Source organism: Pseudochaenichthys georgianus, chromosome 5 (assembly GCF_902827115.2).
Source record: "Pseudochaenichthys georgianus chromosome 5, fPseGeo1.2, whole genome shotgun sequence".
Lineage (NCBI taxonomy): Eukaryota > Metazoa > Chordata > Actinopteri > Perciformes > Channichthyidae > Pseudochaenichthys > Pseudochaenichthys georgianus.
In genome coordinates this window covers 19158273-19181200 of record NC_047507.1, presented here as the reverse complement: position 1 = coordinate 19181200, position 22928 = coordinate 19158273, and the positions used below count along the sequence as shown (strand labels likewise).

The following is a 22928-nucleotide window of genomic DNA, read 5'->3' as shown; positions in this document are numbered from 1 at the left end:
CCAGAAAAAACTCGATGCAATCTTCTTCGGTCAAGGAAACGCTTATAATTTAAACCAAACATCCTTTTCAATTCTTCAACCAATATAAAGCCACAATTTTCCTTTGCAGATATTCTTGATGCCATCTGTGATACAGCCCTGCTCTAAGTCAGGATTTTATTTTTTCAGACTGCTTTGTTGCAGTTTGGCAGGACTGCTTTTCTGTGAAATACAATTAGTTTTGGCCTTTTTTTGATTAAAGAAAGCCTGAAAACATGATTATCTGGAGGACAGGGCCATTCTATTTTTTAAGGCACAATAGTATTCATAATGTTGCTTTATGGATTGAATGTAAGTGTAATGGGGTTATTGTGATAGTATGGACTCCTTATTTCTGGCTGGTTTGCTAAAGGTTTTATCTGAGTCATCTTCATCAGTATATCTTGATTCTGAATACATTCTTCAGAGGACCTAGTTATTCTAATCAGCAGCCAGTTCACAGATACACGCTGTTCTTTACTGCATGTTCCCATCTGTGCGGTTTGAGCCAATAAAGCAACTGGTCAGTAACAACTTGAGGGATATTTTGAAGTTTATTTGCTAAGGTCGTTTATATGTACAGTAGAGGGCTGTCGTACTCAAGATATGCAGGTTTGCTTTAAATCAATATCACTTTCTGTCTGTTGTCATTTTCTCACAAGGAACTGTGTCTGATGGCCCTAAATCTGCTGGACAGCAAGCTTATAGCTAAGTAGTACTGTAGTCACTTTGTTTACCTTCATATCTGAAGGTAATGGACCTTTTTACCTTCCAGTCACAGTGGTGTGTAGTAGTATACAGCTGAAGACACAGTTTTTATACTATAGAAAAATGTAAGCCTCTGGGCTGACTGTACATGAACTCAATACCTTACACTGTCTGTTTGCTGCTGTAAACAGTGTTTTTGAAGTTAGATATTGCAGGCAAAACCAAGCATATCATAAAATGTGTAATTCTTTTTTGGAGAGGTCTGCATTTTTGCAGTCGCGACTAGCCAGTTAAATCAATGACAGTTCCTCCCTGTGCTCCTGTTTGTTCCTGAACAGACGTGTTCAGCATGTGCAAACAGGCAGTAATTAATGCCAAGAGGTACCGACATTTTCTACACCAAACCTTCCCCCTTTAATTGTAGAATTTGAAAGAAAACAGTTACTCAGAAAATTGCTCTTGTTGTTCATGCTGCTTCATGCTGTTATTGCCAGATGCCTCCTGATGACCCATAAAGAAAACTGGTGTAATACATCATTAGAAATACTTACTTTTACTGCAATAATGTTGAAAAACCACATTTCACACGATAACTGTGACGTGTTTCCACTAAAGGTCTGATTTAACTTCAGTTGCCCTGAAGAGGAGCATTAAGAGCAGAATCTTGATGAATAAGTAAACTTTAGGTCAAAGTCAGAACGTCAAGTAAAGGGCAAGCAGTTATTTTACATTACTTACATTAAAATAGACTTTTGTGGTGTGTTGTAGTAAGACAACTTACTCACTATTTGGAAATATGTGTCATGTTTGTGGTAAGATAGGAACATAAAATAAAGATCAATCTTTACCTTAACTGAAATGTATTATTGGCCGAGGGAAAAAAATAGATCTAAAGGTTTTTCAACTTCTCACACTAACTTTTTGAATTTGTTGCCACAATGTGTCTGTGTTTGGCCAAAGTTAACAGTTTTAAATGTTTATAATTTCACACCAACTTCTATTAAATGTAAATTATTTTAAGCAATAATACTGAAAAACAAGAACAGGATGCTGGACGCTGGAATTGATGTCTCACAATACTGAAGGTGTATTGACATCTTGGCCAAGGGGAACAAACAATGTCATTAAACACAACACAGAGAAGTGTTCGCGATGTAAGCCACGGTCAGTTCTGGCGAATTCTCCTTCCTTCTGCATATTTTTCCAACTCAACGGGTTGTAATCATAATTGAGAAGAGATAATGGAGGATGTCATGGAAAAGTGGTCCTGTAGCCTGAGGGCGATACAGGAAGTATTATCTCTGGACACAGGAATACGCCAGGCTCCAAGCGATCAGCAGGGAATCTGTCTACAAAGAAGAGACACACAATGATTCTGATTGGATGCTAAAATATAATCAAAGACTAGTTCATTATTCAACAGCATAGGATAAAATGTTGTGTACAGTTGATGCGTTCTTTTATGTAAACAAATATTTAATGACTAAGAGAATGAATGCAACGATGGTCATTTTGGTATGAAATTCCAGTATTGTGATTTATCTGTGAAAACTTCCTTCAAGGAGAACAGACACTATTTGTGACTAGATCACATGAAAGGATCCATATTTAGATTTGAACAGACACACCCGACATGTGACTGCTCCCCTGCGTCCTCAGTGTTTGGATATAAAAAGGATTTGCTTTTGCAAATTCATGAGCTGTGAATTATAATTATTATCAGGGTTGTTCCGAGATGCTGGGGCTTCGATATTCTCCTCATCCGTTTACTTAACTGTTTGATTCTTTAGTTATAAAAAAAAAAACAGTACAAAATACAGACTTGAAAATTATTATTTTAGCTGGAACTGATGTCTCACAATACTGAAGGTTTATTGACAGCTTGACCGAGGGAACAAACAATGTCATTAAATCGAAATTAGCATTTTCAGGGAACACATCACAGATACAGCCCATAACACTTCGACTAATCGATTGACTGTTCAGCTGTTACTGCAGTTTTTAACTTTAGTTTTTTTAATTCAACAGATATACAATGAAGAAAGGCGACGGTTTAGTCTGGTGAAGAATCAGCCTCGGAGGATTGTGGAGAAGGTGGCCTCAGATATAGAGAAACTCCTGGCTAAGAAGCGCAAAGCACTTGTTGTAAGTAAATGTTTCTGTCGTTGTCATTCTAAAAAAAAATTCTGACAAATATGAAACATATTGTTTATGCAATTGTAACTATTTAATTCTAGAATTATTATAATTGTTTTAACTGTAAATGTTTGTTTGTATTTTCAAATGAAGTTATCCAGTTTAATCTTCAGTCTTCCTCCCCCTTTGGATTACAAATGTAATATCAGACATGTCCTCCTCCTCTAATGTGAGCGTTTCTCTGTGTTCAACATGTAGAGGTTAGCCAGTGAAGCAGAGCGGCTCCAGCGAGAGCATATATGGCAGGATGGAATCAAGGTAAAACCTTAAATAACATTATGTTTGTTGCATTATTGAGAGCGTTTGATGTTGCTTCCTCTCATGTATTCAAACCCCAAAACTTGTATTTGTCTGTTAAGTTTTTGGGACATTATGCGTTCAAATGAAACCACTGATGTTAATTCAGAGCAGATGGGTCTGATGTCTTGGAGCGTTGCGGCTCCGAATGGGACGACCTGATAAATAGGAACATTTTCACCAGTCAGCTGGGCAGATCCCTCAGCGCTCAGCTGGCTGAAACAGACGACCGAGCACTCAGCCGTGCGTTTCCCTTGAGTCCTGAACACATCACTCTTCCACTCGACCTCCTCCATTTGCCCAGCAAAATGAGATGGGGTTAACGGTTAACCTCATCCTTTCACATGGCCTCTCAAAGCCTCTTCTCTCAGTCGCTGTGTCCCTCTATCCTTTCAAAAGACACTGGTAGTTTTACATAATTGAGCCCAATAATTAAATAATGATGAAGACTTTTTTAAACCTGTTGACCATTTTCCAAAAGATGCCACTTTCTGATTGATTTCCTACCTCATGAGTTTTCGGTATCTACTAGATTTACGTATCCAGTATTTATAATATGTATCTATATTTAAATACATTTAAAATCAATTGTAGCTTAAATGTTTTTATGGCTGAGGAAGAATAAAAAGAAACTGTTCTAAAGGTAATGTTTTTTGTTAGTCGGACAATGATCCTCATCAAGAAGAGTTAGCTTAACTGCGTTATGTTTCATTTATAAAGGTCCATCTTATCTTATCTTATTTGCCCCTCCGTGAGCAAAGGACAGTAGCTATTTCACTTGATAAAAATCACTGACTGAAAAAAGCTGGTTGTTTTCAGAGCTGTACTCCTCGTAGGACGGGTCGTAGGCAACAAATAGCCGACAAAGAGAGACTTGATTTAAGTTGAAATGTAATATAGGCAAAGCCATAAATGGGAGCATAGACGCTTTGGAGTAGATGTCGGGCTTATTGTGAAGTATGTTAGGTCTCTTCAGAAACTAAGACCAACAGATGTCTGCTGAGTCATAATGTGACAGTACTGAGCAGAAACAATAGCAAACACTTGGTGGTGACAACTTGCAAAATACAAGGATGTGAGGCTTTTCTCAATTTTTCTAACATTGTAAACTAAACATTTTTATATAAGCGGCTTTGAAGTGAGACCTTTATTCTACATTCATATATTTTGACTGAAACTATTCACATCATAGATTTTCATTGAAAACATGAAAATAACATTTATATTTGAAGCTAATGAGAGATTTATAAGGAAAATAGAAGACAATCTGCAAACAAAAATGCAGTTTTATAGTTTTCTCAGTTTTTACTGAAGTTTAATTATAATCAATCAGAACAATCTTTAGTTGTAACTCCTCTTTGTGAATAGGGGAGCCCTGACCTGTTTGCGTATATACTGAGTGACAACTAGCCCTCGTGTTCTTCATGTTTGCCAACATTACAGCCTCCTCAAATCTGCATATCTGCATCTTTCCTCCTAGGAGCTGGACATGGCTTACTATGACTCCAAGGCAGAGATGGATTATGTGAGTAGGAGACAAACACACAGCATTTAGGAGATTATTTGATAAATCGAAGATAAAACATTTCCTATTCAAACAAATAATAAAAGAATTAATAGTAGTAAATAATAAGTAGTTATAATGTTAATGCTGATGATAGAAGATTATCTGACATGTATGTTTCCTCCTGTTCTCAAAGTACTCCATGGAAGGAGAAGGAGAAGTGGAAAACCCCTCGCACATCAAGCTGGAGTTTGTCTACGATCCAAACTTCAAAAACGATGTCAACTATTCCTACACAGCTGTTCAGATTCCTACAGATATTTATAAAGGAGGCAAGTGAAGTTATGACTATTTAATTAATTGTCCTGCTGCACAGAATGACACCATGTTCTTGTGATGTATTTGACATATTTTATGAGAAGTTAAGAAGTTTAGGGCGAGACACCACAGACACACACATTGTTATTTTATTCACTGGTCAATTTTGAGATATTGGGCTGTATTGCTTTCATAACATGACTTCTTTCAGAATGGTGGAAAATACTTATTTAGGTGTTTATATTACTATGTAGATTATTCCTAAATCCATAAGAAAATGCCCCAATGCACATTTATATTTCAGAAAGATTGCAATACAAAATGTTTTATCTTAACGGAGGTTTTCAGCCATATTTCAGCATTTTTACGGCGACCCCAGTCTTACAGTAGCGTGGCCTAGCAACAGCTAAAGCCTGGTAGGCTACTGCATGCTATTTAGCTTAAGCTAGTTGGTAGAAAAATGCCTCCGTTCTCTACAGATGACTTCCACAAACTTCTACAGAAGATGGCCGTGCTGGAAATGAAAATGCAACGGCTGGAAGTTAACGTGGAAGTGAATGGACTATGTTGTGGGAATGACACCACTTTACCAGTGTTGCAAAATAATGGAAAAGGGTATGCTAACTCACAGCTAGTTAGCAGCTACAAGGATTCCAAGGAACAGGAGGGCTGTGTACCGGGTCATAAATCTACAAGTGGTGGTCCTCCCTGGAACTCTCTGGGTGCAAAGCCTAAGAGTAAATCATTTTCATGGGATTTGGGAGGAAGGATAACGGGCAGAGCCCAACACTCTGAAATATGTGATGCGACCGGCTGGCCTGCATTGTTATCACCCAAGAGGAGCGCCTCTTCAACCCCTAAACAGCAGTGGACAGCTGCTAAAGGGAGAATTACAAAAAATCCTCCTAAACCACCAAGTGTGCCAATCCATAACAGATACGCTCCGCTGACCGAGAGCCGGAGATCTCTTTCTGATGACCTGGATAACCCGTCCTCTTCACACAGCAGGGTAAGGACCAATAGCTACTCCAAAAGTAAAAGGCTAGAGGGAAAGCTAACGACTGGGCCTGAAACTCTGATTGTGGGTGACTCTGCTGTAAGAGATGTAAAAGGTCTGTGTAGTAACAACAACACCAAAGTACTCTGTTTTCCTAAGGATACAGTCTCTGACTTGGCTGAGAAGATCCTGCATATTGGGGCTGAACATCCGACTGTGAAGAATGTGGTACTACATATTGGAACAAATGATGTTGTGAAACAAGAGTCAGAACTGCTGAAAAAAGACTTTAAATGTCTGTTGGAAACTGCCAGCTCTCTAAATGCAGCGGTGTTCATCAGTGGCCCTCTACCGCCAGTCAGAAGAGGAGTGGAGAGATTCAGCAGATTGTTTGCACTGAACACGTGGCTTTCAACTGTCTGTTCTGACCATTCTGTGCATTTTATTGACAATTTTAACTTTTTCTGGGACCGCAGACATCTTTTCAAGGCAAATGGAGTTTGCCTTAACAAGTCAGGAGTGAAATTGTTTATCTCTAACATATTCAACTGCCTGCGTCATCAATCTGTTCCCTCTGCCAAGGACAAGCGGCAAGAGGAATCAAAACAGGAGATAGACACAACACATCGCGCAGAAAACCCTGAAGAAGTATCACTGCACCCGCCTGAGGAATGTTCTGATTATGGGAGACCTATGAAACACACGGAGGAGTCCCCACCGCCCGTCACCCCCCCCCCTGTCAACGCCTTTGAGGATACTCCGTTCACCCTTTCGCCCTCGCCCACCCTCCTGGAGATCGTGGAACACAAGAAGGAGATACAGAGGGCTGGCACCGATTCCTTCCTGGATTTCAAAGACCAGACTAAGGCGATACGCAGGGCTGGCAGCATGTCCTTTACCCCCGCTCCTCAACGACGCCCACCAAAATCACCAAAGCAGAGACGCGCACCATCTCCCCCGGCTTCATCACCATGCCTACCACAATCATCCAAACCAAAACAATCTGCAAACTGATATCTGCTGGGTCCAGGCTCAAGGGCGTATGGCACTCTCAACTCTTTCCAGGACATGCCCGGGCCCTGCCTGCCAGTAGCTTTGCCGATATCTGTGTTGATAGGTAATAGATTAAGAGCGGTGAATGATCTTAGATACAGGAAGCACTCAAACGTTTGTGTGAGTTTATCTAATTTAGCAGTGACTCCATGTCAGCCACAGCTTGTTACAAAAAACATGACTGATAGTGTGTTTAACGAACTTAAACTAGCTTTATTAAATGTCAGGTCTTTGGCAGGAAAAACATTTTTAATCAATGATTTTATCACTGAGCACAATCTTGATTTTATGTTTTTAACAGAAACTTGGATTGAACAAAATAACAGTGCAGCTGTTCTTATCGAATCAACCCCTCCCAACTTTAGTTTTATGAGTCAGGAAAGAATGCATAAGAAAGGGGGTGGAGTTGCTATTCTGTTCAATGATTCCATTCAATGCAGGAAGACATCGTATGGAAACTTTGATTCTTTTGAATATGTGGCCCTTCAGCTGAAATGCTCCTCTCGAGCTCTGTTCCTAAATATCTATAGACCACCCAAATACTGTGCAAGCTTTTTTGATGACCTTACTGAACTGCTGTCTATAGTGTGTATTGACTTTGACCGTCTAGTCATTGTTGGTGATTTTAACATCCATGTTGACAACCCCCAGGACAGAGGGGCTAAAGAACTGTTTTGTGTTCTTGATAGCTATGGACTGACTCAGCATGTGACGGAGCCCACGCACAATAAGGGGCACACTCTGGACTTAATTATCTCAAAGGGTCTGAATATCTCTAAGGTTGTGGTGACTGATGTTGCACTGTCTGACCATTCCTGTGTTTTCTTTGAGAGCTCTATTTCTGTTCACACAAGTGTTCAAAAAGAGGTAACCACAAAGCGATGTTTAACTGAAAATACTAGGGAAATGTTTACTCAGAATTTTTCTTCCACACTTGCCCCTGCTAACACCTCAGTAAATGAGCTAGTAGATCATTTTAATTCAAAAATTAAAAATGTTATAGATGCCATTGCTCCAATTAAGGTAAAGGAAGTGACTGGGAAGAAAATATCTCCATGGAGAAAGGCCATGACCGTTAAAACAGAAAAAAGAGAATGTCGAAAAGCTGAACGCAGGTGGCGAAAAACAAATCTCCAGGTTCACTTTGAAATTTATAAAGAGAGACTTGGCCTTTATAATTTGGAATTGAAAAACGCACGACAATCATTCTTCTCTGACATCATTACCAAAAACAAAAACAACGCACGTGCCTTGTTTGCTACCGTCGACAGACTAACTAACCCCCCAGTGTCAGTAGCCTCTGAATTTCTATCCACCAGGGCGTGCAATGATTTTGCCTCCTTTTTCACTGACAAAATTCAGAAAATCAGACAAGCAGTCAGTGCCTCTGCATCAGGAACAGCTAATGTGTTGTCTCTGTGTCCACTTAACATCAATTCAGAGATCATGACACAATTCCATCAGATTAATGATAAAAACCTGGAGGACATTATACAACTTCTGAAATCCTCCTCCTGCTGCCTTGATATTATTCCAACAGGATTTTTCAAAGATGTTTTGCCTTGCATGGCCTCAGAACTACTTCATATAGTAAACAAATCTCTTCACTCAGGTATTTTTCCACAGGCCCTGAAAACTGCAGTCATTAAACCGCTCTTAAAAAAGAATAATCTAGATGCTTCAGTAATGAACAATTACAGGCCCATATCAAACCTGCCATTTCTAGGTAAGATCATTGAAAAAGTTGTTTTTCAACAGTTGAGTAATTTCTTGCATTTAAATGGTTGTTTCGATGTGTTCCAGTCAGGCTTTCGTCCAAACCACAGCACTGAGACTGCTCTTGTAAAGGTCTTTAACGACATCCACTTAAACACAGACAGTGGCAGAACTTCAGTGTTAGTATTATTAGATCTCAGTGCTGCGTTTGACACTGTTGACCACAGCATATTACTGGACCGACTGGAAAACTGGGTGGGACTTTCGGAAACAGTTCTAAATTGGTTTAAATCCTACTTAAAGGACAGAAACAACTTTGTTTCTATCGGTAAATACACATCTGAGTTGACAAATATGACATGTGGGGTTCCTCAAGGCTCCATCTTGGGGCCTCTTCTCTTTAACATCTACATGCTACCACTGGCTCAGATAATGAAGAACAACAAAATAAGTTACCATAGCTATGCAGATGACACACACATTTACGTAACAATTTCACCAGGAGACTATGCTCCAATTCAAACACTGAGTAAGTGCATTGAACAAATCAATGACTGGATGTGTCAGAACTTTCTCCAATTAAACAAAGATAAAACTGAGGTAATGGTTTTTGGAGCCAAGGCAGAACGTTTAAAAGTTAGCGCTGAGCTTCAGTGTGCAATGTTCAAACCAACAGATAAAGCCAGAAATCTAGGTGTAGTCATGGACTCTGACCTGAGTTTCAACAGTCACATTAAAACAGTTACTAAATCAGCCTACTATCACCTAAAGAACATATCTAGGATTAAAAGACTAATGTCACAGCAGGATTTGGAAAAACTTGTCCATGCCTTTATCTTCAGTAGACTGGACTACTGTAATGGTGTCTTTGCAGGTCTCACTAAAAAATCTATTAGAAAGCTGCAGCTGATTCAGAACGCCGCTGCTCGAGTCCTCACTAACACTAAGAAAGTGGATCACATCACTCCTGTTCTGAAGTCTTTACACTGGCTTCCTGTGTGTCAAAGAATAGATTTCAAAATACTGCTGCTGGTTTATAAAGCACTGAATGGTTTAGGCCCAAAATACATTACTGACCTCCTGCTAAACTATGAACCATCCAGATCTCTCAGGTCTTCAGGGACTGGTCAGCTTTCTGTCCCCAGAGTCAGAACTAAACATGGTAAAGCAGCGTTCAGTTATTATGCTCCAAATATCTGGAACAAACTCCCAGAAACCTGCAGGTCCGCTGCAACTCTGACTACATTTAAATCCTGGCTGAAGACTTTTCTTTTTGTCGCTGCTTTTATTTGAACTATTCATATCTTAAACTGCACTGTAACTTTTATCCATGTACTTTTTCTTGTAATGTTTAATTTAACTATTTATATTTTAGACTGCACTGTAACTTTTATCCATGTATTTTTTTCTTAATGTTTATTTGATTAGCTTTTCTTTTTTAATGCTTGCTCTTTTTTTTTTTTTTTGTGTAAAGCACTTTGAATTGCCTTGCGTTGAAAAGTGCTCTATAAATAAACTTGCCTTGCCTTGCCTTGCCTTGCCTTAATGTGGGTTAAAAACCTTTGACTATAAAATATCAAAAACATGATCAATATGAACCTGGTGTTATCAAATGTTTGCTCAATTCATTTGCACATTTAAAAATCAATTTTCATAAAACTTGTTAACATGAAATTCAAAATTCATGGTGGCATTTATTAATTTATTAGTAACCATTTTCACCTTTAGTGTGTTCCTTTTTCTCCTCCCATCAGCTCCAGTCATTCTGAATGAGCTGAACTGGACGCAGGCGCTGGAGAAAGTTTTCATGGAGAACAGTCAGGAGGATCCGTCCCTTCTGTGGCAGGCGTTTGGCAGTGCGACGGGCGTCACTCGCTACTACCCAGGTAGCTTTTAATAACCCTTCCTGTGCTTTTTAGTGGACATGATTGTGTTTAATATATTGAACAGTTGGCAAACTCAAATTGATAATTAGTGTGAGGAAAACCTATTTTCATTTTTTCAGCTTCACCTTGGAAGACCCCCAATAAAATTGACCTTTATGACGTCAGGAGGGGGCCCTGGTACAGTATGCTGCTTTAGACACATGTTCATGATGTTTTATCCCATGTGCAGCAGATTAACATACTGTATCTTTCCTCTGTCACAGGTACATCCAGGGAGCCTCGTCCCCCAAAGATATGGTCATTCTTGTGGATGTGTAAGTATTTCATGAAGTTTCTTGGTTTTAGTAATAAGCTTCCATGTAAATGTAGCATCTAATACCTCCATAAAGCACACGTGTGTTGCTTTTATTGCTGCATAACCTGTGAATTTAACAAACCACATAAAGCCTTCCCTTTTTTCTGCATTTTTAAATAATGAATTGTGTTGAAATCCATCTGGCAAGTTTTCCTCAGCCTTCATTGCAGTTCTTTCCAACTCACAAGTGACGTGAGAAGACCATGTGTGGTGTAACTTCACATAAGAGAGCAGCTTCTTTGTGCTTCTGGTCCCAGCTAAACTAGAGAAAGTCATGTTGTAGTGGAAAAAACGTGCACCTGGCACTGACTCCGCACCAAAACCAGCTGAGAGTGCAGCTCATATTGCTTATCATGTGTAACAACCTTTATATATACAGTCCATGGTAACAACGTAAAGGTCAAGTTAGAGATGATCAAAAGAGTCACGAGCAAAATCTAAATTGTACATGATGTTTGTAACTGATAAAACCCCACCACAAACAGTTTATTGTGAAATGAACGTTACCATTTAAAGGAATAGTAATTTGGTGAAACACGCTCATTTGTTTGGATATATGTATTTCCCCACATTTCAAACTATTGCTTAATACTTAACATGATCAGAGCAATGTTTCCTGTTTCCATGGTGAATCAAGTAGTACAGTGTGTTTAGCAGAGTGTAAGCAAACTCAGGGTCGAGTACAGCAGCCTGTTGTTGTCACTGTAATGTCCCAGTGGTTGTTTCATTGCGGCGGTCATTGGAACTCTCTGAAGGTTAATCCTATTATTGAATTGAATTAGTAAAATCTAAGAGTTGCCCTCAAAAATGACCTTTTGTCAACTCAGTATATCACATGTACAACACCTTAGTCACCAAGGCAGCCATATATTCAGTCACAAATAGGAAACATTGATTTATAAACAGAGGACAATCTCTAACTGCTGAATTAAGTTTAGGCCAAAACCCTGAAAATCACTGCCTCTATATTTATACAGTACTTATGGACATCAGAGTATATTGACTGAGTAGTGTTTGCTCATATGTTCCCGGGGTGTTTTATACTAGCAATTTCAGCATCACTGCTGAAAATTATGTTTAATAAAAACAAACACTCTATTAGAAAACTGTACATTAGTGCTTTCCTCTGTGGACACAGGAGAAAGAAATTCAAACAAAACAAATGTACCACTGTAGATTAATCAGGGGAAATCATGTTTGTGATTGAACATCTGGAGGAAGCATGTGAAAAGTCTTCGGAAATGCTTTTCCTCCTCACGTATTCTCCATTCATGTGGGGCACAAATTAATCTCCGTAAATACTTGGCACAAAGTGTTAGACAGCTAGATTAGGAAAAAAATAATTAGCCAATCTGAAACATTTGCTGCTGCATAATTCTACAGATGTTTATGTAAAATCATATTCTTAGGTGTGTTTGCTGTAGCCCCATGTTTGTAACTAAGCATTTGATTGGTATGATACTTATATGTTTCCTCAGGAGCGGCAGTGTCAGTGGTCTCACCCTGAAACTCATCAAAGCGTCAGTGGAGGACTTGCTGGACACTCTGTCTGATGATGACTATGTCAACATGGCCAGGGTAAGAATTTGCTTCACTCACTGACCCTTCATCACTGATTCTCCATCATTTAACATATCTGTCCCTTGGCTTTGCTCTCCTTGTTTCCTTCAATCTTATATAGACATTTTTATTGATTGGGATAAACCCCTTGAGATGCACCATCTCGTTTTCAAGGGGGTCCCGACAATAGCAACAACTTACAGACATACATAAACAAAAAGACAAAATGCAAAACATGACACACAAGACAAACCACATACAGTCTGTTAAGAAAATTCAAGCAATGCATACAATCATTACAATTTGAGACAGTCAAGCAAATCAGTTTCATCAATATCAGTTTCATTAATAACAAGTACAGAGCAGTTGAAAGTGAGATGATAATGCATGTTTAAACATACCCAATGATGCAAAAGATCTAATAGCAGCAGGTAAAGTATTCCAGTCAGTTGGGGCTTTGAACAATCTTGACATAAAAAAGCTCAAACTGTGTCTCCTGCTGCGTTTCAGTTTAACGAGAAGGCCGAGGCCGTGGTTCCCTGCTTCAAACATCTTGTCCAGGCTAACGTCCGCAACAAAAAGATCTTCAAAGATGCTGTGAAGCAGATGCAGGCTAAAGGCACCACTGACTACAAGTCTGGATTTCATTTTGCTTTCAACCAGCTGTTAAATGTAAGTCATATATTGATTTAGACTAGGAATGATTTCAATACCGACGTCTCCACACTGTCTTTCCACTGTTCACTTATTCATCTCCCTTTTTAAATGTACCTTTATAGAAGACAAATGTCCCTCGGGCCAACTGCAATAAAATAATCATGCTGTTTACTGATGGAGGCGAAGACAGGGCTCAGGATGTGTTCATGCAGTACAACTGGCCCAACAAAACGGTTGGTTTCTTCTGATCATAACAACTTTAACTTTCATCAGGCATTTTTTAAATTGTTGTATCTTACTCTGAAGAGTCAAATGTTTTCCTCATTTGTCCTACCAAAGGTTCGAGTATTCACCTTTTCAGTGGGTCAGCACAACTATGACGTCACACCTTTACAGTGGATCGCCTGCACCAATAAGGGTGAGATGAAATGTAACATGAATTATTCATTATATATTATTTTCACCTTTTGTCTGAAAAACATTTGTACCATAGTTACTTTAACTATTTAAACTTCTCAATGGTCTGCTAACTAGTTTTCACTCACTCAGTTTGAAGGGCATCTTAGTGAATGATATAGTAGTAAACTAAAGACCAGCATTAAACCAAGATTCAATACTATGTTGCTCTTTGTTTTCCTCAGTGAAATATGTTTCATCATATCTTCATTTATGATTTTATTTGAGTTTTAAAGTGGACTCTAAAACATTTGACTATAATGGCTGTGCTCTGCCTTGAGTAAAACACATCAAAAGTAAATTGAGCGCAAGTATTTTTAGCTGAGCAGATCATCTTTAAATTCATCGCTGCCCACTCAGTCCATACTTTTAAAGAGATGTACATTTATTAATCAATGCCGAGACAGAGGAACAAATAAATAAACCACTGAGTCTAAAGTAGAGTGCAGTGCACTGACCTCACTAATGGGCTTCCTCTCAGATCAGTGAGCAGACCACTGTGGTTTCACAGCGCTCACGCAGAGGTCACTTTTGTTCGCGGAGATTTGATTTGCTCTTGGCTGAGAGCTGACAATGATCTTTCAGGAGAACTTGTGTTAGTGAGGATGTTTTAGTTGTGCACAGAGGTTGAATGCATTGTTGAACAGGTGGGTTTTGAATGATTTTTTGAATGCAGTGAGGGAAGAAAAGTCTCTGATGGGTTGGGGTAGTGAGTTCCAGAGGGTGGGAGCAGCAACGGAGAAGGCTCTGTTGCCCCAGGACCTGAGGTTGGTCGGGATGGGGGGGACAGGAGGTTGGCAGCAGCAGAGCGGAGGGAGCGGGTGGGAGTGTGTCTGTGGAGGGGGTCAGTCTGGATGGGGACAGGTTATGGAGGAATTTTTATGTCGTGAGGAGGATCTTGTAATGAATTCTCTGGGGGATGGGGAGCCAGTGGAGCTTGATGAGGACGGGGGTGATGTGGTCACGGATTCGGGTGTGGGTGAGTAGACGGACGGCAGAGTTCTGGATGTATTGGAGTTTATTGATGATTTTTTAGGGTGAAATCATAGAGGAGGCTGTTGCAGTAGTCCAGACGGGAGGTGATGAAGGTGTGGATGAGGGTTTTTGCAACAGTGGGGGAGAGGGATGGACGTAGACGGGCGATGTTTTTGAGGTGGAAGAAGGCTGTCTTGGTGGTCTGTTTGATGCATTGGTTGAAGGAGAGGGTTTGGTCAAATATAATGCCTAGGTTCCGGATGTGAGGGGAGGTTGGAACTGGGAAACCGTCGATGTTGAGGGTGAAGTTTTGGATGGATGTGCTGAGCTTTTTAGGTCCAATGATGATTATTTCAGATTTATCCCAGTTGAGTTTGAGGAAGTTGAGTTGAAGCTAGGCTTTTATTTCAGTGATGCAGTTTGTCAGGATGTAGTGGGTAGCAGCGGAGATGGACTTGAAGTAGTGGAATTGAAGTCCATAACGGCGGATTAAGTGACCAAGGGGAAGCAGGTAGAGGATGAAGAGGATGAAGAGGAGGGGGCCGAGAACTGAACCTTGGGGGACACCTTGGGGGAGGGGATTTTCAGTTATTGATGCAGATGAACTGGTGTCTGTCAGAGAGGTATGATGTGAACCAAAAGAGGGCAGTGCCAGTGATGTTGAAGGTGGTTTCAAGACGGGTGAGGAGGATGGAGTGATTGATGGTGTCGAAGAGTTAACAAGAGTTCACTTTTGTCCTCACAGAACATTAAACCTCGAGGGCAGGCTTTTGTTATTATTCTGATAAAATAGGGTGGATTCAAACAGAGGGAGAACAAGTTGTATCCGAGTGGGGAATGTTCATTTATTGCCTTTTTATGAGTTCAACTAAAACTAAATAGTTTATAATTATATTGTTATATATATCAGATATGTTACCTTAAGCAACACCAGGTTTGCTAGCTCCAATAGTGATGAACTTCATACCCAAATATGATACATGCAATGCATTATGAAAAATGTGGTTTTATGAAATTAATGTTATTTTAGTTTTTTAAAAGGACTAAACCTGGTAATTGCCAGTATACCTTACGATCATTGGATTGCATTGTAGAGCTGAAACTATAAGTTAATAAGGTTAAAGACAATAAGATAAACCTTGATGCCTAGTGAGGGAATCTGCTCTCTTTCTGTGGGAGTGAAGTGGCTGAGTCACTGGTCGAGTAACATTTAGTAAAATCTCGAATGTTTATGAACACCACTCTTTTTTTTCTGATAGCATCGCTCACTCATGCTCTCTTCTCTCTGTTTGTCTTTTTTTCTCTGTTGCTTGCCAGGTTACTATTTTGAGATCCGTTCCTTCTGTGCTATAAGGATTAACACCCAGGTGGGTTCATCTAGTGCCTCTGACACAGCTGATCCCCATTCACCGTTTCAAATTCTCCTTGTGGGGCTCACTCTTTTTGAAAAAACATCTACTTCAATTTGTTTTACCCTTCCTTTCTCCCCGTGGCCTGATGTTGTTGGTTGTTTCGGAGCTGCAGTTGGTCACGTATCCCTTTGTTTTTTCAGGAATACCTGGACGTGCTGGGGCGCCCCATGGTTCTGGCAGGCAGCGAAGCCAAGCAGGTTCAGTGGACCAATGTGTATCAGGATGCTTTGGTGAGACTGCAAGACTATGTTGGCTGAATGTGATCAAATATAATAAATGCACCAAACATACAGATTATACACAGTTAGTAAGTAATCTTGCATTTGATGTAATCTGGGTTTTGTCTTTTGATTCTATAGGGTCTTGGCATGGTAGTAACTGGGACTTTGCCTGTGTTTAATCTCACCATGGATGGAAATTCACAGGTAACATGAAAGAAAGTGTTTAATAATGTGGATTTCTGTTTTGTTTAAGCTTGTGGTCACTTTTATTTTTCAAATGCAGAATGTAGCTATGTTGTATAAGATCATAGATTAGTAAATCACTACATTTAAAGGACTAATGTTTAAGATTTAGAATGTGTCCATGAGAAGGGTCTATATATGAACAACATCATAGTGTGATATATGGAAACTTGTGTGTGGAAATCTTCACACACAATCTTCTAATTCAGTAACACTGCCATGTTTCTACAGTAGCCCCGAAAGGAGCAAACAAAACGCTGGTTCTCAGATTGATGTTTTTTTGTCTGACCAGAATCAGCTGATTTTAGGTGTCATGGGAGTCGACGTGCATCTTGACGAGATAAAGCGACTTACACCACGGTACAATGTATGTAGATCACATACATGTATTACTCACTTGTACTTGTGATGGAGGCAACAGACAAACACATCACTGTTATTCCTCTCTTTTATCAACAGCTTGGAGCCAATGGATACATATATGCCATCGATCCAAATGGATATCTTCTCCTTCACCCTAATCTTCAGCCAAAGGTGGTCTATATTTTACTTAAAAAATATAAATATTTTGCTGTGGTTTGCAGGAAGACATAGTTTATTATGATGCTGGTTAACCAGGGGCCTATACTGCGAACCTGGTTCAACCTAACCTGGATATGTTTGAGTTAGCCGGTTGGCCTAATCCAAAACATACGCGCTCTCGCTAAACTGTACTACGACGCTGGTTATCAAGTGGATCGCTCAAGCCAGCCGTGTCCTATCTAGTTAGGTGCGCGTTCACATGAAAGGGGTGGTATTTGGAGCATTCGACCAATCACAAACATGGAGAAGCGTATACTGACAGCACAGCGTCATACTTCCTGAATGAAAAGTGAACTTTAATACTAGTCAAAAATGAAGAAGTTAAACTTTAAACATCCATGACTTAAACACTTTATCCAGGATAAAAGCCACATAGCTGCACCTGCAAGGTGAATACAGCTGGTAAAAGAAAAAGTGTTTGAATGCGTACATTAACAGGTTTATGATATCACTGCCCCGTCTAAAACACGATCTGACTACAATTACATTTGTCTCGAGTGTTTCGTCAACTTATGTGTTGCTTAAAATAATACTTCTGCATACAGTATGTGACACAGTGAGTGTTGCACGGCCAGATACGGCTCAGCTGACTCAGATAAGGAGATATATGATACATTATGAAGTGATATGCCGCGGACTGTACTTAATGTAGCCTACTCTGATCCGGTTACTTATGTTGTGGCCGATATTTAAGTAAGCTTTCTTAACGCTAATGTTATAATAGTCAGATTGCTCTGAAGATGGAGGTGATATTCTATTAATGTTCACGTTCACACAGTCGGTGATTTTTGTCGGCCGTCTTTCCTGCGACGGCAGTTTTTCTGTATTTCCTTTCTCCTGTAATATGACTTGATCGCTTTAAACTCCGCACACTGAGCTCTGATTGGTCAGCAGGCGGTGCTTTCACTGAGTTGAGCTCTTAGCCTGCAACCTAACCTGGTCCCGACCAGGTTAGCTGCTTAGCATATATTACCATGGAGATCTAGCCTGCTAAAAAGAGAACCAGCTTCGGATGACCGGAAAGCCGGAGTTTTCCCTGAATTTAGCCGGCTAAGCGAAAATCCTGCTTCGCAGTATACCCCCCTGTTCTATATTTGATGTGAATTTAAATAAATGTGCCTCCTCCCAGCTGGTGAACTTCCTGGAGCCTGTGACGCTGGACTTCCTGGATGCAGAGGTGGAGGACGTTAATAAAGAGGAGGTGAGCACTTAGTGGCAGGTCAAACTGAAATGTCTCAGGCATTTCCTGTTTCTTGTTGTTGCTATCGTTCAAAGTCTTACCGGGCAAACAATAACATCTGCTTACATTCTGCCTAACTCAAGGCCCCACTACACGTGTTTTTGATGTCATGGTTGTGGCTGAAAAAGAAAAGGATTTGTGTTTTAATTTTCTAGATCCGGCGACAAATGATTGATGGAAGACCAGGTGAAATGCAAGTCAAAACCCTTGTCAAGTCGATGGATGAGGCAAGTAAATTATCTTTACTTAATTGTATTTAAAAAAAATATCTCGCCTCTTTCGTCACAACATTAAAGAACGTTAACTTACCTGGTTAGCTAAAATGTTGGTCATCAGCTGTCTTGCTATCATTGTAAGGAGTGAAGAAACACATACTATTAAAACAACTTCAAAATACTTTAAACACATGTTCTATAAAATAAAGCTGTGTTGTGTTGGGTTTACTGAAATGTCCCTAAATGTCTCCTCTACTGCAGCAGTACATTGATGACGTCTACAGGAGTTACACCTGGACTCCCATCAATGGCACAGATTACAGGTAAGCATTACAATGTTACAATAACAAAATAATAACCAACCAGCTGTGGCCCGATGAAGACTGCACACACAGATGGATTCTCTCTCTGTCTCTTATTCATGCTCTCTCTGTTGGGATGTCGCCACCTGCAGTCTTGGTCTGGTATTACCCACCTACAACGAGTACTTCATCCAGGCAGACCTGAGTGATGTGATGCTGCAGCTCCAGTGTGAGTACAGAAGTGCAGTGTTACTTTTTGTTATTAAATAGTAACACAAAGAAAATATGAAAGCAAATGGCTGACTGTATACAGATGTACAGTATTATGCAAGTCTGGCATTTATTTTTGATATTATTTGCATCTAACATTGTTTGTTCCCTGATGTGAGTTCTGCATAAAACTGCTATGTATCAATCACAGCAACTTTCATGGTCATGCAGCACAATCAAATTATTCTGGTTTAAAGTCTAAGACCCTTTTTATTTTACATATGTCTTTTTTTCTATTTTGTAAACTTACTTCACTTTAATGTGATTATTTGTTGGTATTTTTGTTAGTTTTTTTAAATAAATGAAATACTGTTTCTGTTACAGATATGCAGTCCCTGCTGCCCAGCTCCTTTGAATCTTCAGGACATGTGTTTCTTGCTCCAAGGTGACCATCTCACCTTACTCTCTTGATTTCACTCTTTCTCAGTGTGTTGCTGAAAGTACAAAAAGTTCTTATTAATTCTCCTTCTCCAGGGAATACTGCAAACGTCTGCATCTTTCTGACAACAACACCCAGTTTTTGCAGAACTTCCTCTCGCTCATGCTGGAAATTTCTCCAGAATCTGATGAGTGTGAGTGTGTTAACAGCATTTAGGTGTTTCAATATTTGCCACTGCTGCAGAGACACCAAAGAGATAATACACTTGTTTTTCTCTCAGGTGACCAAGGCCTCATCCATAACCTGATTTTGGATTCCAGGATTATCGGGCAGCTGGCCTCTCGTGTTTGGAAGGACAAGGACCTGAATTCGTGAGTCGACTTGCTTTATAAAACATTCTCACACCATCAGAAACAGGAATCTACTATTATGATGTCACCATTAAATCAAACAAAATGGCTAAGTAAAAACACATTTCTCAAAGGTATGGCTTCCTCGCTGTATTTGCGTCCACTGATGGAGGAATAACACGTGTTTTTCCCAATATGTGAGTAACACTAATTAACTTACTAAAGCTAGTAAATATACAGTAATCCCACTGATATTCTGTCTATAAACATTTCTCTTAAAACATTTAACGGTTTGTGTTTTTTGTTTGATAGAGCTGCTGAGTTATGGGATGAGGATCCTGAACCATTCAATTCAAACTACTACAGACGGAGCCTCGACAACAAAGGCTACATATTTAGAGCTCCATCGAGATCCTGTGAGTAACTGAAAACATATCAGACGTACAATCTGTTAAAATGTCCAAATAATTTGTTTTTAAATCACATTTTGTTACGACCAGCATTGGACGACCTTGTTGGTGGAGAAAACGGCACGGTTGGAATTCTTGTTAGTTCAGCTGTGGAGGTTAATTTAGGAGGCAAACTGCTCAAACCTTCAGGTAAGAACAGTACTTTTATCTTGCAAACTTGATGTTGCATCCTGTGTCATGTGGGATTCCAAGAAACGTTTTTTATCTAAAATATGTTTAAAGATATTTCAGCTACCTGTACTTCTTCTTCTTCTCACTGAAAAACTTGTCTTGCCCTCTTCTTCCTCTCTTTGCTCTGATCCGGTGGATGTTTTGACTCAGTGGTCGGGGTGAAGCTGGACTTGGAGGCATGGGTGGACAAGTTTAAGATCCTGGCCAGCAACGTGTCGGACAGTCGACAGGGCTCACAGAAGGTACAGCACAGGGCGATAACTTACTAATATGAATCACTTAATTACACTACATATACTGTGACAGAAGTGACATCACTGTCTCATTACACATTTGGTCAAAACAGTGTGGACCATCCAGAAGCTGTGAGATGGACTGTGAAGTGAACACTGATGTAAGAACTTTATCTGTTTTAATCTCACAATAACTCTAAAACTAGCCTGTGGAAGTCTTCGTACTACAGCCAGATACTGTCTGCACTTTTGTTACTATAATTGTATTATTAATTGCAGAGTAATATTGTTAGAGACCACGTTTCAAAAAGCTAAGGGGTCGGACATTTCCACTTTGATTACTAATTTGTGTTTATTGGGAGTATTCTTGATCTATACTCCAGGTATAAGACACCTTTTTCTTCAAAATGTAGGATAAATTACACCTACAGTATAACCTCGAGATTACTCGAAGCAACATGCATGTGAATACAAGTGTTTTCTGTAAATGTGTGAACTGTGCTGTGTTGTCTGTAGGACCTCCTCTGCTATCTCCTCGATGATGGTGGATTTCTGGTTATGTCCAATCAGAGAGATCACTGGAAAAAGGTCTGTTTGTGTGGTGATATGCTTGCTTGTACATATTATACTTACTTTCAGAAGAAATTATGCAATACATATGTATTATTCATTATTGATCTCAACTAAATTACTCTGAAGTCATGTACATTTCCTTACGTTTAAGCAGTTTAGTTTAGTTTTCGAAAAATAAATAAACATGAAGCAAAAGTACTAAGCATAAATACAGTTTATGTGTCACTGTTCCCTCATGCACTTTCTTTTTCCCATTCTTTTCTTCCGTTCAGATTGGCCTTTTCTTCGGTGATGTGGACCCTTACTTGATGCACGCTCTCTACAACAACTCAATCTTCAATCGCCGTCAGTCTTTCCACTTCCAGTCTGCATGTGAACCGGTCAACGACAGCCAAACGGGTTCAGCAACGAGGGGCATCTTTGTGGTGAGAGACCAGCTGCAGATTTGAGATCCAGGGCCTTTTTTATTTTTTTGATATATATATATTTGAAAGCTCTTATCTGTAACTACTGTGTGTTTCTGCAGCCGTCCATTGCTGACATCCTCAGCTTGGCCTGGTGGACGTCCACAGTGGCATGGTGAGACTTTATTTACTGTTAACTGACACAATACATGCGAGGTGCCCTGTAAAACAATCTTAACTTCTTTGAAGACCTCTGCAAATGGACCCAAGGGGGTTATTGTTAGCCCAATGTCCCTTTAGCTGTGACAGATTGATGTTTACGGATTGTATTTCATTTTTAATAAAGTGCATTGTGTACACTCTTTCAGGTCTGTGACCCAGCAGCTCCTGTATGGAATGGCATACAACAGCTGGTTCTACCAAGGTGGATGTCTGCATCTTAACACACTATTTTGTTATATCTGCATTGATTATTGGATTGAGGGATTTTTAAGGCTCATTTCAATCGCTTTTTATTCATTTGAATCAAACAAATGGTAAAACTTCACTTTTACAAACATCTAATCAGCAGATAACCTTTGTTGTTTTAAACATGTACTAGGATGAACCCATTAAAAGGGGATTTTGTTAACAACAATGTGCGTTCTTGAACCATGATAACCGTACAACATTTAAATGCATAACGGTAGCAGTTTTAGCCTCAGTTAAAAAGCCAATTGAGATATAAGAATATAATACACATAATATAAAATGTACAATTTGGATGTATTTGTGTTCTAGATGATCTTCTGGTTGATGGTTTTGAGACAAGGGAAAGCAGCTGTGTGACCATCCAAAGCCAGTTCTACTTTACAAACACCACTAACTCCTACAACGTGCTGCAGGACTGCGGGAACTGCTCCCGGTGGGTTTGTCTGGAGCGTCAGCAGAAAGTGTGCTCTCATACCTGTACAGTACACTCTGCGGGAAGTCTGATTAATATCCATCACTGTCTCTAACAGGCTGTTCCACGCGAAGCGGATAGAAAACACCAACCTCCTCTTTGTGGTCGCGGAGACGCTCCCCTGCAGCTCATGTGAGATAGAGAGACTGACACTGATCAGGACAGAGTGTATCCTTTTCCAGCTGAAAGTGGACGCCTTATCCATCTTGTGCTGCTAGTAAGTT

General features: G+C 39.8%; 1 protein-coding gene across 1 annotated transcript in view; it reads left to right on the top strand.

The window, feature by feature from the left end:
- The window catches only part of LOC117446827 (voltage-dependent calcium channel subunit alpha-2/delta-2-like), a 37914-nt gene that overhangs the window by 9699 nt on the left and 5287 nt on the right, over window positions 1–22928 (top strand). Inside the window, exons 3-36 of the mRNA XM_034083281.2 lie at window positions 2755–2871; window positions 3121–3180; window positions 4700–4744; window positions 4920–5055; window positions 10562–10693; window positions 10813–10870; window positions 10957–11007; window positions 12527–12626; window positions 13119–13280; window positions 13388–13498; window positions 13605–13683; window positions 16014–16063; window positions 16249–16338; window positions 16468–16533; window positions 16865–16939; window positions 17032–17106; window positions 18284–18355; window positions 18550–18621; window positions 18871–18932; window positions 19064–19140; window positions 19506–19566; window positions 19656–19753; window positions 19841–19931; window positions 20045–20107; window positions 20223–20326; window positions 20411–20509; window positions 20702–20793; window positions 20898–20945; window positions 21301–21372; window positions 21630–21782; window positions 21884–21936; window positions 22130–22185; window positions 22542–22665; window positions 22763–22872. Coding sequence (XP_033939172.1) covers window positions 2755–2871; window positions 3121–3180; window positions 4700–4744; window positions 4920–5055; window positions 10562–10693; window positions 10813–10870; window positions 10957–11007; window positions 12527–12626; window positions 13119–13280; window positions 13388–13498; window positions 13605–13683; window positions 16014–16063; window positions 16249–16338; window positions 16468–16533; window positions 16865–16939; window positions 17032–17106; window positions 18284–18355; window positions 18550–18621; window positions 18871–18932; window positions 19064–19140; window positions 19506–19566; window positions 19656–19753; window positions 19841–19931; window positions 20045–20107; window positions 20223–20326; window positions 20411–20509; window positions 20702–20793; window positions 20898–20945; window positions 21301–21372; window positions 21630–21782; window positions 21884–21936; window positions 22130–22185; window positions 22542–22665; window positions 22763–22872 — 2914 coding nt within the window. The remainder of the gene's footprint in view (window positions 1–2754; window positions 2872–3120; window positions 3181–4699; window positions 4745–4919; window positions 5056–10561; window positions 10694–10812; window positions 10871–10956; window positions 11008–12526; window positions 12627–13118; window positions 13281–13387; window positions 13499–13604; window positions 13684–16013; window positions 16064–16248; window positions 16339–16467; window positions 16534–16864; window positions 16940–17031; window positions 17107–18283; window positions 18356–18549; window positions 18622–18870; window positions 18933–19063; window positions 19141–19505; window positions 19567–19655; window positions 19754–19840; window positions 19932–20044; window positions 20108–20222; window positions 20327–20410; window positions 20510–20701; window positions 20794–20897; window positions 20946–21300; window positions 21373–21629; window positions 21783–21883; window positions 21937–22129; window positions 22186–22541; window positions 22666–22762; window positions 22873–22928) is intronic.